Source organism: Trichechus manatus, unplaced genomic scaffold (genome assembly GCF_000243295.1).
Source record: "Trichechus manatus latirostris isolate Lorelei unplaced genomic scaffold, TriManLat1.0 scaffold00142, whole genome shotgun sequence".
In the NCBI taxonomy this organism is placed as follows: Eukaryota; Metazoa; Chordata; class Mammalia; order Sirenia; family Trichechidae; genus Trichechus; species Trichechus manatus.
Window position 1 is genome coordinate 6,384,481 of NW_004444078.1, and position 12,678 is coordinate 6,397,158.

The window sequence follows — 12,678 nt, forward strand, 5'->3', positions numbered from 1 at the left end:
AAGTAATGATTTTATCTGCTTCCCTACTTCCCCTGGTGGTTTTTGCTATAGAATGAAATGAAATACCATAAGTGACAGTGCTTATAAAATAGGTTTACCAATGTAAAATATTATTACTGTTTTATAATTAAATCTAGGATGTAATTTTTAACTTTGCCAATTATTCCCCACAAAAAAATCATGACTTTAATTCTTGGCCTGCATATGACCTTTAAATTTTAAGTAAGTTTGGCAATCTAGTCACCACAAATTAATGCTTAAAAAAAAAAATCGCTATAGAATGCTATTTTTTTCTTTTTCATTATTGTTTTAACCACTATTTCTGTGAATTTTCATTTCAAACCTAAGGCTCATTTCTGGAGAAATTTTTGGAGGGATACCTTAGCATTTTTGCTTAGTACTTTATTTTTTCATCATTTTGATTAAAACTGATTCATTAGCTTTCACAATATGGACACAGTTCAGTAGTACTATTCTATAACAAGAAAAATGAGATATAAGATGATTATATCACTCTCCCAAGGTATTTGGGCACCTATAGGAATCAAAAGTAGGGGCAAAAGTACACTTCTTAACTGTTGCGTCCTCACTAATCCAGACATCCTTTCCTCATAAGAAAGGAATTCTTTTACTAGCAAACACGTTTTTATCACATGGATTTTTTTCCCCTTTGGAAGTTTATGATCATATCAAATAACAATAAATCCAGCTGGCAATATTATAAATGGCATCCCTATGTACCTCCGGATTCCAATGCTTGCTAAATATGTGTACCTTTTTACAAAATTAAGCATAATTTTACATTAATCTTTGTTAAATTTGAAAAGCTCAGTAAGTGGAAACTTTTATTTTTAAATATTGAGTTTAAAAAAACTCAGTGTTCCTCTTTTTATTTTTTCTCAAGTTCAGCTATACATAAAGTTAGTCCATCAGTAATAAAGTTGCCTGATGAATTTAAAAATATTATATGGAATCAAATCCAGTTCAATTTTACCTTACTATTGAAGGCCCGTGTGTAAAGTCACACAAACATGTAGGTCACAGTATATTCAATGACTATAATGCCCAGTCAAAGATTAGCACTATGCCTTGTAACCAACGCTAAATAAATATCTCATGCCAACAGTTCAATATTACTGCCTTTTCCACGGTAATAACACTTAAAGTTTATCATCTTGTCATGTATCTTTACACTTAACTCAGAACATTGTGGAGAATTAACAGTAACATTTGCAAATACTCCATCAACTTTGAAGAAGTATTTAAGTGTCAACTCTTGCTAATTTAAGTACTTTAAGTTTAAGGAATTTAACTCGATACAAGATGGATAAATATTTTTAAAATTATTATAATTTCTTTATAAATTAAATCTTGAAGAGTACGTTGGAAACAACTAAAATCCTCTGTACCACAAAGACATAAACTTAAAAATATTTTGAAACAAATTTAAAAAATAAATAAAGGACAAGGATGACTAGGATGATTAAATCAAATGAGAACGTGGTAAAGGTTGCCTAAAGTTAATGATTATGTTATCATTTTGGAAAATCTGTGCTCTAGCCACACAGAAAGAATTGAAGCTGGAAACAAAATTGAGTTTGCTACATAAAACAATGTCTGATTTCCACAAACTGCATCCAAACTACCTATTGCTGCAAAGGCTGTCACCAAAATGAATGATATTCAGCAACATTCAGAAAAACGCAGAGAAGACTAAATCCTGCTGAGTTGCTCTATTAGCCATGTAAAAATATTTACACCACCCTCAAATTAGGCATATAGGTATTGGAAAAATGGGCCTATCCAAGTACTGAACATCAAGATTACCTTCCAAAAAGCAATGCTTAAAAATATAAAGAAAAAATAGAAACAAAAGCATGTCGTTGCAATTTCTAAAAGCTTAGAAAGAATCCTAAGAACAGTTCTTCCTCTTGAAAACAAGATTTAAGCATCAGAATACTCATTAAATCAGTATTTCTAACGCTAATACGGGGGTGAGGTGGTGAGAGTGGTGTCAGCGTTCGGTAAGGGCAGCGAGATTTTTAATCCAATAAAGACAATAACTCTGTTACAAAGCGTGACGGTCCTTGCAACGCGGAACGCTGACAATATGAAAACATAACTGAATTCTTAAATGCTGTGGTATTCAAATGACCTGCAGCGAGTGAAAACTCAGCACTCTGTTCTTTCTGAACAATGACCAAAATAGTGAATCAGTATAAATAGAATAGATGACACATTCAAATTGTCTATTCAACCTCAAATGTGCAAAGGTCTGATAGTTCCAGAGATAAGACACAATGTATTTTAATACGACAATATGGTCATTTTAGTCAACTGAATGCCTGGAAAGGAGGTAAGTTAGGAAAAACAGAATGAGACCAAGAGGAGGAAAGGGTGGGGGAGGGTTTGTTTAGGGAGAGCGAAAAGGAGAGCTGTTGAGTGTGAGAAGCAGAAAAAGACCATTGGGAAGGCTAACTGGTACCGGGGAGAAAGAAGACAGGGGATGAAACTGACCAAGTCCCGGACACGAGCAGAGGAGCCGCGAACTGGGGCAAGACCAGCCTTTGTTGATTTACCACTTGTCCCGAACTTTGAATTTTAAGCGCGTTTGTTTCAAAGCTCTCTCTCTACCCCTAACCAATTCAAAAAAGGGAGGAGTGAAGAACCGGGAAGCGGGTGCCAAGGGAGTTCATCTTCCCACATTTCATCTACCCGGGACACAAACGCCGGGATCCCACCTGGCGATCTCTCCAGACGGGGGAAACTCAGGGTCGGTGCGCGCGGTGGGGGAGGGGGGCGACTCCCCCTCCAAGTGGGGATACTTACGAAGACGCGCTGGGCACGAAGAAATCCACAGCAAAACCGAAGTAACTTCCCTCGGGGCCAGAGTACTCAGCAGGACTGTCCACATCTAGGTTGAAGGCGCCGCAAAGAGGCAGTAAAAGTCCGGGGATAAGGAACAGGAGATGGCGAAGGCAGAGGAACCGCCGCCTTCGCGGCTGAGAAGCCATCGCCAAAGTGCGCTCGGGACGCCGAGCCCGGAGCCGCGGCCACCCCTCCCGGGCGCACGGTGCCCGCGGCCCGCCTCTTGTGCGCGCCGAAACTTGCCGGCCGCTCGCTTCCCAGCGAGGTAGGGACAACGCCGGGGAAGGCAGGAGGGCTGAGCTTCGGGGAGGCTGCCCGGGAAGAGGGGCGCCGTGCGCGTGGGGCGGTGGCGGCAGAGTGGGCGGCCCTTGTCTCGCTCTGGCTCAGCGGGTCAACACCGCGTCTCGGGCTCAGGACTGTCGGGGTGAGAGCCGCACATCCCGGCCTAAGGACTGCGGCGCGCAGGGGGAGGAGGCAGCGGAGGAGGAGGAGGAGCCGGCCGGGAGGCTGAACTGCAGAGAGAAGGAAGTGGAGGAGGAGAGCTGGCCCCCGGCTAGGGAGAGCCGAGCGCACTTCCGTGCGCGGTGTCACCGCCTGTTCCGAGCCCAGGGCGCCTGTGCGGTGGCCCAGGACTCGCAGAACTCCCGTCAGTGGCAGCGCTCCCAGACTAGGGCCTCAGACCGAACCCTAGGGGCGGGAGGTGGCAGGGTCAGGGATGGTCTAGCGTCCCAGCCCGCGTCCATGGGAGCGCTGAGGGCCCCCCACATCCCCTGATTCCGCCGGGAGCTCCCGTGCGACTTTTTTAAAGTGAGGAAAGCTTTATCCGCTTTTCATGTTTTTGCTACTGAAAAGCCTGGCGGGCTCTCACAAACGAAACTCTTTAATTAATGGTCTTTTCCCTCCCCACCGCATCCCACACACAAACACTGAACATAATTACAAACTTCAGAATGCTAGCACAGCCTCTTACAGACATGTTAAAACTGAATTTAGTGGTCGACGAACGGATTGGCTAGGCAAAGAATCGGAAGCAGTCGTTTTGAATTCATAGACTAGTCAAAACTTTAATCCCAGTGTATTAGCTGGAATTGTATGATTTCAGTTAAATAACTCGTTGATTTATGATACTTATGTACACATAAGGAGCCCTGCTGGCCCAGTGGTTAAAGCGCACGGCTGCTAATCCACCAGCTGCTCTGAGGGAGAAGGATGTGCAGTTGGCTTCCAGAAAGATTCCAAATCCAAACCCATTGCCACTGAGTCGATTCACACTCCTAGCGGCCCTGTAGGACAGAGTAGATTCGAACTGCTGACCTTTTGGTTAGCAATCGTAGACTCTTTAACCACTGTGCTACCCTTGGAAACCTTATTGGGCAATTCTGCTCTATCCTATAAGGTGGGTATGAGTCAGACTCGATGGCAACGGGTTTTGTTGGTTTAGGTAGACATAACCTTAGGGCTGGAGAAGGTATTTAAAAAAAAAAAAAAAAACTAACAAACTCGTTGCCATGGAGTCAATTCCAACTCATAGCAACCCTATATTCCAACGAACACCTGGTAGATTTGAACTGCCAACCTTTTGGCTAGCAGCCATAGCACTTAACCACTACACCACCTAGAAGGAGGTATATGCACCAGTAAAATAAGGCCCCTGGGGGTTTACTGTGAGTGTGGTGTGTTCCACCACACCCTGACAACGCTAGACTAAGAGACTTACAGGAGAGTATGAACCTTGACCTTTTTCTTTATATGTCCAATTTCTAGCACCTTGGCGGGGGCAGACAGTAAGCAACCAATAAAATGTTGAATAAATGAATGGCAGGTAAAATGATGAGTAACCTCTGCCCAGAGAAATGACTTTCCCATATTCTGTATCTCATGCTAAAGAATCTGGAGAGTATGGCTGAAAGTATAAATGTATTGTGTGGATTTAAAAAACTTACAAGTACCGTAACAGTGATTTTGGATTTTTTCCCAAAGTAATAATTCAAATTCAATCACATTACTTATTAATCTGATAGCTATTAAATAATCCTGTGAAGGGATATGCATACAAATTAAAATGAAATGCCTCATTTGTATTTATAGTATTTGATTGCATTAAATATTTTTATTTTTAAATTCAACGAAAAGAAAGGTGTCCCCTGCTTATGATGTATTTGAGTTAGGATCATGGCACTTAGCAACTGCCTTTTTTGTTTATTTTGTTTGTTTTGTTTTGTACGTCTTATCGTTAGTAATATGTACTACATACAATGTTGCAGCATGTAATTTGCTAATGTTGTCATTCTGATGTTCAGTTGCAGTTGTTCAGTGTTATGATCTACTGTTCAAAACACTGTAGTATAGCAGGCTATGGCCTGGTCTACAATGAAATTGGTGTCGGGAGTCATAACTGATATAAAGTTGGGCAGTGTTCAACTCTAATGACATAAGGCAATTGAACTGCAATTGAACTGCGAAGGCACCTGACAACCATTACTTAATAATGCCCCAGGACATCCTCCTCACCCAGATGATCTAAATCCAGATGTGAAAGTGATGTATTTACCTCCCAATATGACAGCTGTGATTCAGCCTATGGATCATGGTGAAATTGCCTACAGACTACATTTTCTCCAGCAATAGTTGCAACAGATGGATGTATGGTAACATCACACAATTTCTGGAAGAATTGTATCTTCAGTGTATCCTGAACATTGCATCTTCCTGGGAGGAAGTTACAGGAAAATGCATGCAGGGTATATGGAAAAAACTGCTGAGTTAATGTGAACACGCTCCAAGCATGTGATCAGGATAATATAATGGAAGAGATAGGTGGAAAAGTCATCCATATGGTAAGAATGCTGAATTTAGAACTTGATATCGCCAATGTGAAACAGCTCATAGAAGGGGAATTGACAGACCAGGACTTAATGGATTTTGAAGAGGAAAGAAATACTGAAGAAGAAAGAAATAATGAAGAAGATGAAGGACAGAAATTGTCAAAAAATTTCACAGTGAAAGGATTAGCAGAGGTTTTTTTCTAAATTAAATAGGGGCTTTATTTTCTTGAAAACATAGACCAAAATGCTGATCGCTTTGCTAAACTGAATAGGCAGATTCAGGAAGCAGTAAGATGTTACCACAAAATACATGAAGAAAAAAGAAAAGGACCGTACAGACAACTCTCACTAATTTTCTGACCAGAAACACCGTCCCTATTCCCAGGGATAATCCAGATGATCCAGAACCTTCCACAAGTGGAGTTATTACCGCAACTGACAAAACGCTAACATTGTCCAACTCTTCTTCATTATCAGAGTAAATTTTTATGATTTGTGTATTTTTTTAATGTATGTATGTATGTATTAAAATATATCTGTAAGTTTATATGTAATATTTCCAACCCCCAAAGACAAAAATAAAGATTGGATTTATAAAGATACTGATAATAGGAGCCCTAATACATGGCATACACAGAATATGAGCCATAAGTAACAATGCACAAACACCAGAAGAGAAACTAGATAACTGGGAGCTCCTAAAAATTAAACACTTATGCTCATCAAAAGACTTCACCAAAAGAGTCAAAAGACAACCTACAGACTGGGAAAAAAATTTTTGCTATGACAAATCCGGTCAGCATCTAATCTGTAAAATCTACAAGATACTGCAAAACCTCAACAACAAAAGGACAAACAACCCAATTAAAAAATGGGCAAAGGATATGAACAGGCACTTTGCCAAGGAAGACATTCAGGTGACTAACAGACACATGAGGAAATGCTCACGATCATTAGCCATTAGAGAAATGCAAATCAAAACTACTATGAGATACCACCTCACCCCAACAAGGCTAGCATTAATCCCAAAAACACAAAATGATAAATGTTGGAGAGGTTGTGGAGAGACTGGAACACTTATACACTGTTGGTGGGAATGTAAAATGGTACAACCACTTTGGAAATTGATTTGGTGCGAACTTAAAATGCTAGAAATAGAAGTACCACACCATCCAGCAATCCCACTCCTTGGAATATATCCTAGAGAATTAAGAGCCATCACACAAATAGATATATGCACACTCTTGTTCATTGCAGCATTGTTCACGATAGCAAAAAGATGGAAACAACCTAGGTGCCCATCAACAGACGAATGGATAAACAAATTATGGTATATTCACACAATGGAATACTACTCAGTGATAAAGAACGATGAATCCATGAAACGTCTTATAACGTGGAGGAATCCAAAAGGTATTATGCTGAGTGAACTTAGTCGCAAAAGGACAAATATTGTATAAGATCACTATTATAAAAACCCAAGAAAAAGTTTAAACACAGAAGACAACATTCTTTGATGGTTACAAGGGTGAGGAGGGAGGGAGAGGGGTATTCACTAACTAGAAAGTAGACAAGAATTATCTTAGGTGAAAGGAAAGACAGCACACACTACAGGGGAAGTCAGCACAACTGGACTGAACCAAAGCTAAGAAATTTCCTGAATACAACTAAACACGTCAAGGGACAGAGTCACAGGGATAAGGGTCTGGGGACCATGGATTCAGGGGACATCTAGGTCAATTGGCACAACAAAGTTTTTTAAGATGTTCTGCATCCCGCTTTGGTGAGTGGTGTTTGGGGTCTTAAAAGCTAGCAAGCGGCCATCTAAGATGCATCAATTGGTCCCAACCCACCTGGAGTAAAGGAGAATGAAGAACACTATGGGCACAAGGAAAGTATTAGCCCAGGAGACAGAAGGGGCCACATAAACCAGAGACTTCATCAGCCTGAGACCAGAAGAACTAGATGGTGCTCAGCTACCACAATGACCACCCTGACAGGGAAAAAAACAGAGAGTCCCTGATGGAGCAGGAGAAAAGTGGAGTGCAGAACTCAAATTCTAATAAAAAGACCAGACTTAATGGTTTGATTGAGACTGGAGTGACCCTGGAAGATGTGGCTCCTGGGCTCTCTGTTAGCCTAAAACTAAAACCATTCCCAAGGCCAACTCTTCAGACAAAGATTAGACTGGACTATGGGACATAAAATGATTCTCATGAAGAGCGTGCTTCTTAGCTCAAGTAGATACATGAGATTAAATGAGCAGCTCTTGTCCGGAGGTGAAATGAGAAGGCAGAGAGGGTCAGGAGCTGGTTGAATGGACACAGGAAATCCAGGGTGGAAAGGAAGAGTGTGCTGTTACAGTATAGGGAGAGCAAGTAGGGTCACAAAACAATGTATGTATAAACTTTTGTATGAGAGACAAACTCGAATTGTAAACTTTCACTTAAAGCACAACAATAAAAAGAAAAAAAGATACTGATAATAAAAGGCAGTAATAAAGAAAACAAAACAAAACAAACGAGGTATTTGACTTATGTCAGAACCAACTTTTGACAGAGTTGTTGGAATGGAACCCCATCATAAACTGGGGACTTCCTGTACAGCAAAACTTTGGGCATGTTTTACAAGCTGTGGTCCAGGATTTGCCTAAAAGAAGTGCCAAGTGAGTCATTATTTTGGCTGGAGATCCTATAAGAATAAACCCGTTGCCATCCAGTCCATTCCAACTCAAGGCGACCCTATGTGTTGCAGAGCAGAACTGCTCCATAGGGTTTTCTCAAAAGCAGATTGCCAGGCCTTTCTTACATAGCACCGCTGGGGGGTTCAAACCACCAACTTTTAGATTAATAGTTGAGTACAAACTGTTGGTGCCACCCAGGGACCTTCATATATTCTTAGACACAAATACAAATACACCGTTCTACTCACTATGCTGCTTGGTACGCTGCAGAGGCTATGGGTATGTAGCTATAAGCCCAAAGGATCTTTTATGCCTTAAAAGCCTGAGAACCAATCCCCAAGAAAATCTATCCAGATAAGGAGGATAGAGAGTATAGAGGTTTAAACTCTGGTCAGGCCAATAATCCCACTGGCACCTCAACTCTTGATCCCAGAACAGAGGTCCAACAGACCAGGAGATGGTGGGGGGAAATATGAGAGAACCAGGTAAAGGAAGAAGTCAAAGGAATGGCAATACAGGTGTACCCAAAGAGCCTTGAGTGAACTCAGGAACACACCCCACAAATAGGTCTGAAAACAGCTACTAAAAGCATTTATTCTTGAGCTATCTGTGTTTTCCTTCTTTGCTTTACTTCAGATGAGTAACTTGCAAAAACAGGATCTATAACAAAACATATCTATTAAACAATGAACTGGGCTCACCCAGGAACTTGAGGAACGCTGGGTTATAAATGTAGACATCTTTGAAAACTTTCTTACCAGGGCAGCCATGATTGAGCAGCTATCTATGCAATTTGCCTTGCAAATTGACAGAGTTTTTATAGTGCGTATCAGTTCAGCCAGCACTTATCCAGAATCCACTATGTGTCAAGTACTGTGTTCACGGGAGAGGGGAAAAGCATACATCATTCTGTGGAGGAAAAGCCATGCCCCTCCTGTGTGCATCTGGCATTATTCTTTAAGTTACATTATAACAATTTTCAACTCAAAAGCAGAACTGCATAATATATCTACATTAAGTATAATCATTTTCTAGCAGAGACAAATAAAATACTGATGTTGTTAGCTGCTCTGAAGTCGGCCCCGATGCGTGGCAACCCCATGCAAAGCAGAATGAAACGCTGCCCAGTTCTGCACCACCCCTATGATCTGTTAGAGATCTAGCTGTTGTAATCCATAAAGTTTTCATTGACTGGTTTTTGGAAGTGGATCACCAGGCTTTTCTTCCTAGTTCATCTTAGCCTAGATGCTCAGCTGAAACTTGCGTAGTATCATAGCAACCCGCAAACCCCAAAATATTAAATAGTTCAATTTTTTACTTTAAATGTTACCTCTACTCATCTGTCCTTTAGTTTAAATCCTGATTCCATTGGTTTCTGTAATTTCAGCCTCTGGAAACAGATTGTCTGGCTTTGTTCATTCCTGGTCATCCAATTCCTGGCTCCACAAAGTACTAGTTCTGAGACTCTGGGCAAATCATTTTCACCACTCTGTATCTCAGTTTTCTTATCTATAAAATGGGAATAACAATAGTACCTACCTCATAGAATTGAATAGTCCTTGTTGCCATTAATAATTCTACTACTAGCAGTTTAGTGAACCATTGTGTTAGGATTAGCATACTCCCTTAGTTCTCCTGGTACTTTCCCAACTGTTCCTCCTTCAATCATAATCAAACCAGGGCTCCACTTGGCTTTGTCTCTGCACACAAAGGAGCTCAGTCTATTACCCCAAAATAATTTAAGAGGAATTTCAAATTTTTACCTCTCAAAAAACATCAAGGAGATCCAATTAATAACCCAAGGAAACCCTCTGAAACCCCCTTCTTCCGCTCCATTTCTCCAGAGCCTTTAATCCACCAAACTCAGCCAACAGTTTTTCTTGCTGTTGTTTGTCTGACTGTCTCCTACCTCTCTCCTCCTAGCTCTTTGTTAGGGAAACTGACGTGGCCTCTCTGCCTTTATTCTCCCCTACCGTTTCTATCTGATTTCTATCAGAAAAAATCCCCAGCCAGCACCAGTGGGCCCTCGGTGGATGGAAGAGAAGAAAGCCTGAAACTTGTCTCCTTTCTAGGCCTTATTTCCCAATCAACCCCTTGAATGTTAGAGTTCCCCAGGTTTCTGTCCTTGATTCACTGATTTTTTCATTCAACTCGTCCCCAGGGCAATCTTATTTATTGTCATGCACTGTTACCTCTTACCACTCCCATCCTCACAATGTTGCCTTAGCCATACTAAATTAGATGGAGCTTCACCAGGATATCATGCTACCTTTGTTCATAGGACTCATCTTCCTAGAACACATTAGCCTTCCTCCTTAACCACTTCCCCGGACTTTCATCTTTCTGCCACACACAAGCCTACACAATGTCCTCTACTTGGCTAATTAATTCCTACTCTTCTTTCAAGAGTTGTATTGATACAGCATCATCATCTCCTCTACGAAGCCTTCTATGAGGAACTATGCCTTATTGTCTTTGTGTCCTCTGAGTTCAACACAGGTTCTTAGGAATTCCATTGTCCAAAGATTTGGCTATAACTAACATCTTTACTGAGCTTACTCATTATGTGATGTGCTATGCATTTTGTGTATTTATTAAGTCACTTATTAGTCACAAATCTCTATCAGATAAGTTCTATTCATATTCGTTAATTAAAGATGAAGAAACTGATTCTCTATGAGATTGAATATGGAGCAGTGGCAGTTCAGTAATACAATTCTTGCCTTCCATGTGGAAGACCTGGGTTTGATTCACAGCCAATGCACCTCATGCACAACTTTTGTTCTTTTGGGCATGGAGTCACCATGAGTAAGGGATGGGGGCGTGGGATGGGAACTCACTCTATGGCAGCTAATGACAACATGAGATTGAATAGTTTTTCCAAGGTCATGAAGCTAGTGTGGCAGAGTCAGATTTTGAACAAAAGGTGGCCTGACTGTAAGCACAATCATTGCCGCTAGGTTGCCTTTTACAATATAAAACTACATAATAGAACAATATAAGAATAAAGATAAAAGGTGTACAATATATCCAAAGTGATCTGATAATTTACTTAACAAATTATCTTTATTCTCAGCCCTTCGGAACTTTTTACAGAAGATTTGCCTGTAAGATATTTTAATCAAATTTTTATCATTGGTTTTTATGGATTGAATTGTGTGCCCCCCAAAATATGTGTTGTAAATCCTAACCCCGATACCTGTGGTTATAATCCCATTTGGGAATGGGTTTTCTTTGTTATGTTAGGAGGCCAGATCAGTGTAGGGTGTGTTTTGAGCCAATCACTTTTGAGATATGAAAGAGCAGATTAAGCAAGCAAGCAAGCAGAGATGGGGGAAGATAGATGCCACATCAAGGAACAGAAGCCAAAAAGAGGCAAGGACTTTCCCCTAGAGCCAGCGCCATATATCCATATTTCTAGCCTCCCAAAATGTAAGAAAATAAATTACTGTTCTTTAAAGCCACCCATTTATGGTATTTCCATTAAAGCAGCACCAGATAACTAAGACAGTTTCCACTAACTTGACAAGATTTGTTAAAGAAGAAATTATGAAAGTGTAACTGAGCAATGGTTTTATGATAGACTAAAAATGTGGTCTTAATCTACTGAAGTTTTACTATAAAGAAAATAATCTTAAGTGAATATTTTGTGGGGCTGGTATCAAAGAGAAGAGACAATTGTATATGTACATTCCCTCTGCTAAATCTCTTCCTGACTCCACATCCTTGTGGACAGTGAAGGAAGCTGGTGATACTCCAAGGTCTTACCTAGCCCCTAGATCCTGAGGTCTCAGTGAACTCCCAAGAATAACTGGGGGCGGGGGGTTGTTGACAGCCGCCATGAAATGGAAAATCATCCAGGCCTCTATCAAATGTCTTTCTCCCACACTAGGCAGAATAATGATGGTCACTGAGGATAAACTGGCTCACATCCATGAATACTGGGAATGAAATGGAGAAATGTTTCTCATTCTAATCTATAGGTACCCCGTAGAGTCTTTTCTGACAAATGGAGACCCCATGTGTGTCAGAATAGAACTGTGCTCCATAGGGTTTCAATGGCTGATTTTTCAGAAGTAGATTGCCAGTTCTTTCTTCCAGTTTGTAGATGTTGTTATTAGGCACCGTCAGGTCAGTTCTGACTCGTAGTGACCCTATGTACAGCAGAGAAGAAACACTGCCCGTTCCTGTGCCATCCTTACAATCATTGCTATGTTTGAACCCATTGTTGTAGCCACTGTGTCAATCCATCTCGTTGAGGGACTTCTTTCTTTCTCTGACCCTGTACTTTACCAAGCATGA

At 40.9% G+C, this 12,678-nt stretch overlaps 1 protein-coding gene across 2 annotated transcripts in view; it reads right to left on the reverse strand.

The window, feature by feature from the left end:
• ITGAV (integrin subunit alpha V) overlaps window positions 1-3,303 on the reverse strand; it is a 97,989-nt gene extending 94,686 nt beyond the window's left edge. The window contains exon 1 of one of the 2 annotated variants that reach the window (XM_004385598.2): window positions 2,830-3,303. In XM_004385598.2, coding sequence (XP_004385655.1) covers window positions 2,830-3,014 — 185 coding nt within the window. In that variant the 5' untranslated portion in view covers window positions 3,015-3,303. The remainder of the gene's footprint in view (window positions 1-2,829) is intronic. The other variant, XM_023739899.1, reaches the window with a different exon arrangement.
• Window positions 3,304-12,678: the final 9,375 nt, after the last annotated feature.